Raw genomic sequence first — 6,000 nt, forward strand, 5'->3', positions numbered from 1 at the left:
CACACAAACATAGTTAAGGCCTCTAAGGAGCATGAACCCCGGAGCAGTGACTGACAAGCCCATAATAATCAATTCTCAGGCATGCTGTTCCAAGGCAATACTTGATCTGAGCTTCCCGAGCTTAGCGCCGAATGCTTCACGGCGCTTTACGGACACCACAAAATCAAATTAAAAATGCATTTGGAAATTGATCACCTGATGCACCCGGATTGATTGCTGCTCCAAAAGCAACCAGTTCGTATTTTTGTTTGGCCAGGTTCCATTCACCTTCCCATACCATATAAATGTATTGATCTGCACACCCACTCTTGGATCTATAAGAGCCATTAAATATCCTTTCAGTGTTTCTCCATCCACTTATGTGACTCATACCACATTGCAACAAGCTAAAAATGGTCAGAACACAGCTTTGCAGACCAGTAACTTTAACCACTTTCCACCACTTCACTTCCAATGAGCGCTGGGCGATGATACTAAGTTAGTCGTCCATTTAAAAGCAGTGCTCATCAAACTAATCTTCTAAATGTCTAAAACAAACGAAATGGAAAGCATTCATATCTCAACAAACAACCTGAATAGTTGGAGAGGGGAATATTCCATTTTAGATATGGAGGAACATGATTAATTCAAAAACTCAAAAGGTCAAATTGCACTTTTCAATCAGTGTTATTCACACACATTCCCTCTCATTTAACATAACTGCAACCAAGGAGAAAAAAAGCCCACTATCTACTGCTGTTTGAGGCGCTTGTGTGGTACAATGAATGGAAAAGAACAAATTGAACGCCGGTGAATAAGATGCATTTGTATGCAAAATTACCAAGACAGCCAAGAGACAGAGCTGCAGGCGGACGAACGTGCATGTAATCAGGTAGCAAATCTGCTTGTCTCCCGTAAGCTCCGTATGCGTCGCCGTGTTTCTCTGGGCCGAGGGGCAGGTGAGTGGCAGCAGCTATTGTCTCGGAGCACTGGTCCACATGAATGACCCAGCCTGTGTCCACATTAGCACGGATCAACTCCTGTGGGTATCTTCTCCCCAGAAAACAGCAGCTACAGCACATTCAGCCAAATAACCGAACTTCCATATCCGGCAAAGCCTGCGCTCTTTTTCACCCTTCCTGACTTTTGACCGACTTAATTAATCTTTCCACTGCTTTATTCTAGTGAAAGACATCTCTGCTTTCCACCTTTCCAACATCTTCACCTTCCATTCCTTTCTATTACAATCTCTCAGTTAGAGCCAGCTCTTCCTTACAGTACTATTCTTCACACTTTGTAGCCTTTGCTTTTTCTCCATCTACCTTCTGAAATGTCCTTATCCATTACCTGACATTTCTTTTTCCCATCCTTCTCTCTCTCATTTCTTCATTTCTCAGTAATGATTGCCTTTACTGCAACTTAATATCTACAAAGTGTTTCCTACAGGGCACCAGGTTCTCCTCTGTCCCATAGGGGACCGCCTCCAACTCTAGCTGGGTCTACACACCCACAAAAACCGACCTGGTGGTTAATGAGCCTGTTGAGAAAGACGGCACCTTGACTCAACATTGATCACCGGGCCGCTGTTCCTCGAACTCTCTGGGAAGCTATTTGTCAAGGTGATAATTTATTTTGTACCACCAGATATACTGTGTGGGGAATTGGGTTGTTTTCTTTTGTGTGTGTGTGTTCCAGGGGCTTGACAGACACCATTTCAGGGCCAAATCAGTCCATAATGTGTAGCATAAAACACGCTGAGCTGTAAATCACTAAGTATCGGCCACAAACAGCGAAAGAAAGCTTTCATCTGGCTGAGCAGGCAAGGGAATGGCGATTTAGCAAAGAGACGTGTGGCACATTTTCAAACGCAATTCTCTGGTATTCCTTCACACACCCATGCAAAGACTTTTTTGCTCTGGTGTTCTGCTAAGTTAAAAGCATTAGCAGACGAACTATGTGACTTAGTGAGGGAGTGGGAGATTGAATGAAAGCTGCGCTGCTGTTTTCATCACACCCACATCACACCGGGCAATTATGGAGATGCGTCCTGTGAAACCAGCGAGGCCAGACACCTGATGGGAGGAGGTGGCAGGAGTATGGGACGCTGCTTGCGGGTAGGCGAGGCTACCGCAGTGCACCGCTGCTCCGGCATGCTCTCAAGATGTTCCACATCTCCCCCCTCTAATTGGCAGATGGCCTCAGATGCGAGATGATTTAATGGCCTGCGTGTGTGTTTTTTCTTGCCTCAGTCAGCCATTAGCAGGGACATCTGTAACGAGTTGGCCAGGCACACTGCTGAGAGTGGAAGCTGAGGCCAACACTTTCTAATGGGGGGTAGTGCGGTCGTGACGGGCTTGGGCGGTAATCAAAGCACTCCGAGGTATTTCTTGGGGTTATGATAATCGGGATATCTCGTTTCAAATTGTGCGAGGCATGACAAAAAGCAATAATAAATCATCTGATGTTGTTTACCTCAGAAAAGCTGAAAAGAATCAAACAGAGCAGTATTACTGAGGAATCCACTGTGTGACAATCCACTTTTGACTTTCAGTATACCAGAGAAAGACATTTCTAACTGAGCGTTATCATAAAAAGCCATTTTCATGGCTTTGGCACAAACAGCTTGGCTTCCAAGTGATCCCATTTCTTGCAGCTGTGCCGTAACCATCTGTGCTGAATGCTGCGCTCAAGGGTGAAACATTAAGGCCTGAACCAGAGTTTTGGCCCTAAAGGCCTCTGGTTTCTTTCTCTCTCCTCCTGCCTTCATTTCTTACTGCTCCCTCCTGAGCTTGCCTCTATAACGAAAGCTGGATGAGAGACAGAGCTGCGTTACTGAACAAGCAAGGCCTTTAGCTGGTTTCTGTGCATGTAGGAGAAATGGCTCCAAGCCTTGGGCCTTTTAAGGCTTGATGGCCATCAGTATTCTTGCCATAGCCTCTGAGGATTTGTCTGCTACCTGCAAACTGGGTCAGTTTTTGCATTATTTTAGAGATTTGTATCTCACTGTGGAGAAAGAAGGTTTTGCACACGCATGCATGTAGACCCACACCTGCACGTTGTCTTTCTCTCTCTGCTTCCTTCCCTCTATGCCTCTCTCTCACACACAAACACACACACTGCATTTTGAATTCATCAATATGTGCACATATTTGTCATTTTAACACATAAATGTCAATTTAAAGCCACCGAATGTGCTAACGCTGTAATGAATAACTACACCGAGCAAACATACCCACGCTGTGAAAATCATTTTAGATGGAGCACACGCCAGACAACTAATTAAAATTGATAGATAGACTACTGTTGATTATGGCACTCAAAAACCCGTGCACTTTTTCAGCACTAAAACGCAACTAAGTCTCAGTTAATACACCCCCTCTCTATTCATGTCACACTGACGGGATTAACTGTAGTCATAAATCTGAAACAGTTGTGAATGTGACTCTGCCATTCTCACATTAATGTTAATGAGGAAGTGACATTGCTGCGACATCACCTTTACTGTTTCCATCAGGTTTCCGAACTGTTATTATAATGACTATTTTTAAATTCACCCCACTTTTCTAATTCCAATCGTTTACTGTATGTGTGCCCCCAGCAGAGAGCCCGGAAGGCGAGTGAGGGACCAGCAGCAGCAGATGTGGGGGCGGAAATGAGATGCAGAAAGAGGGGAAAAGAAAGGTGGGGGGTGGAATTGAGGGGGACAGACGGGCTGGTGATACACAGTAGAAAAATAAGAGAAGGAAGAAAAAAGCAAAGTATGTGATAGAGAGAGGCGATAGGAGAGACCCGCGTCTGAGGTGAATACAAATGGACAGAGGAGGAACACAGATAGAGGAGGCGAACGAGGAGTGGGGGGTGGTGGGGGAGGCAAAGAGGGAAGCTGTGTGAGGAGAAGAGATAAAAGAATGTGAGAAAGATAAATTTACTGTTGGCTAATGAGAAGACAAAGGCAGTAGAATCCACATCGATCTCTGCCCCACAGCAAGCTGGCTTTATAGAAGTAGAGAGAGAAAGAGAGATAGCAGAGCCTGAGAAAGCTCACCAGAGGTAAGCAACCTCACAGATGCCGGAGGAATCACAGGATGAGAATAAAGTCAGAGGTATGTTTGAGTGAGTGTGGCAAGCATACTTATTTGTAATGACCACACATATACACTGACTTCTTCAAGTTTGAGTGATGTATGTGAATAATGCATTGATGCTGAATGGGGGCAGGGAGGACGAGCAGACAGCAAGGTAAAAAAAAAAAAAAAGAAAACTACTTCAATGACTCAATACTGGGAGCAAGTAGATGGTCTAAATGTGAGACAGGATTCAAATATTTATATAGCAGGCACTTTACAGGCAGGGTGAACACGAGGAGCATCGCAAAAACAGTTTCCCAGTGGAGATGTATTACTGCACTCAAATGGATTAAATGACTGGGAACAAAGGAAACATCTGAAGCTTGGAATTATTGAAGAGATAAAAAAGAAGACACTTATGAACTACTGCAACTGGTTATTATCTTATTATAAACTCGTATTTCTTAAATATAACTCTTGTGGTGTATTTCAGTGATGGTTCAAGGGCTTTGCTGTAAATAAAAGAAGCACGTCGCTGCAGGAGAAGGTGCTCACACCGTCATGTAAACAAGTTATCAACACAGGTGTGCATCGACAAAGACCAGCATCGGATAATTTGCTAACAAGGGGAGAGAGTGCACCACTTACAGCAGGTTTGAACTGTTCCAGTACACCGCATGCCGATTGCTGGCTCTCGAAAGGTGCAAGTTTGTAAGCGCCAGCGTGATGAGGCTGAGGGAAAACGTTGCGAGAGCCATAATCCCTCCGCTGCTCAGCCAGTTCTGGTGCCCCCTCTTCCTTCTGCGTCCCCGCTCCTTCTGTCCCAGGCGACGCGTCACTCACAACATCCCAGCGGTCAAGAAGAAGAAGAAGAAGAAGACGAAAAGAGAAAGAAAATACGCCTTTTCAAGTTCCAGTTACCTTAACAACGGGTTGAATCGGGGTGACTTGTAAGTGGTTACGTGTTCTTCAACTCAAATCCCATTGCGACGAAACCTATTTGGGCATCTTTACTTGTGCCAAATCTATCCGGACTTCTGACGCGTGCCCGCTGGGCACTTTTTCAAGTCACACCTTTTGTTTTGTTTTCCCAGTTCTTTCACTAGAAAGACAGTCTACCACATTCAAAACTAACAGCTGTAAGTCGGTGCTTATTGTTCTCGACGCGCTTTAGGGTCGCATCCAAGGCGCTGGACCTCTGCTGTTGAGATTTGTGTAGCTGTAGGTGACCTGCCGCTTCTCTAATCAGCAGCAGTAGCAGCAGCAGCCACACGCTGCGAACACAACGCTACAAACCCGCCCTCTGACGGCTGAGATGTGCCCACATGTCCATCTATTCTCCCGCCCCGCCCCCTCAAAACATGCACCGTCTCACAAGAAAATGAAAATATATGCGTAAAAATAAAAGGATCAGTCATATTGTAGTAAGGAATTTGATTATTTAAAGCTAAGGTGAAGGTGATTTTAGGTTTAAAGGACATTGATTTGACAAACAATAAAACCGCTCCAAAAGAGCCCATCTAGCACCACCTATTAATTAGTAAATAGGTCAGAGTCAATCAGTCAGTGCTGCACCCAGTGGATAGTTTGCTCCAGCTTTTCTGCTTTATTGTGTGTACCTAACTATAAAAAATTACTACTGATAGGCAAAACATGAAAAATCAACTTATTTGATGTCACATTTTCCCATTTGTTAACGAGTTAAAAATAATCACCTTTACTTTACTTTGGTCTTTTTGCCTTCCCCCCCCCCCAACAGCCTCTCATCAGGTATTGTTTTAGTAAACCTTGACACAGACCATATGGTAGAGTGCGCTCCTTTAAGCACTTATGCGGTATGTTATATAGAGTGGTAATGTGACAACTCTGATATCTAAAATAAAACGGTTTCCATGACTCCTTTCATAATTACAGGCCTTAAAAATGCAGTACAGGTCACATCTTGAAAATTTAA

General features: G+C 44.3%; 1 protein-coding gene across 4 annotated transcripts in view; it reads right to left on the minus strand.

Moving 5' to 3' along the window:
* The window catches only part of efna3a (ephrin-A3a), a 78,857-nt gene extending 73,521 nt beyond the window's left edge, over positions 1 to 5,336 (minus strand). For all 4 annotated transcript variants that reach the window (XM_004549065.3, XM_004549064.3, XM_076879301.1 and 1 more), the window contains exon 1: positions 4,695 to 5,336. In XM_004549065.3, coding sequence (XP_004549122.1) covers positions 4,695 to 4,804 — 110 coding nt within the window. In that variant the 5' untranslated portion in view covers positions 4,805 to 5,336. The remainder of the gene's footprint in view (positions 1 to 4,694) is intronic.
* Between the last annotated feature and the right edge of the window lie 664 nt (positions 5,337 to 6,000).

Source organism: Maylandia zebra, linkage group LG22 (assembly GCF_041146795.1).
Source record: "Maylandia zebra isolate NMK-2024a linkage group LG22, Mzebra_GT3a, whole genome shotgun sequence".
Taxonomy (NCBI): domain Eukaryota; kingdom Metazoa; phylum Chordata; class Actinopteri; order Cichliformes; family Cichlidae; genus Maylandia; species Maylandia zebra.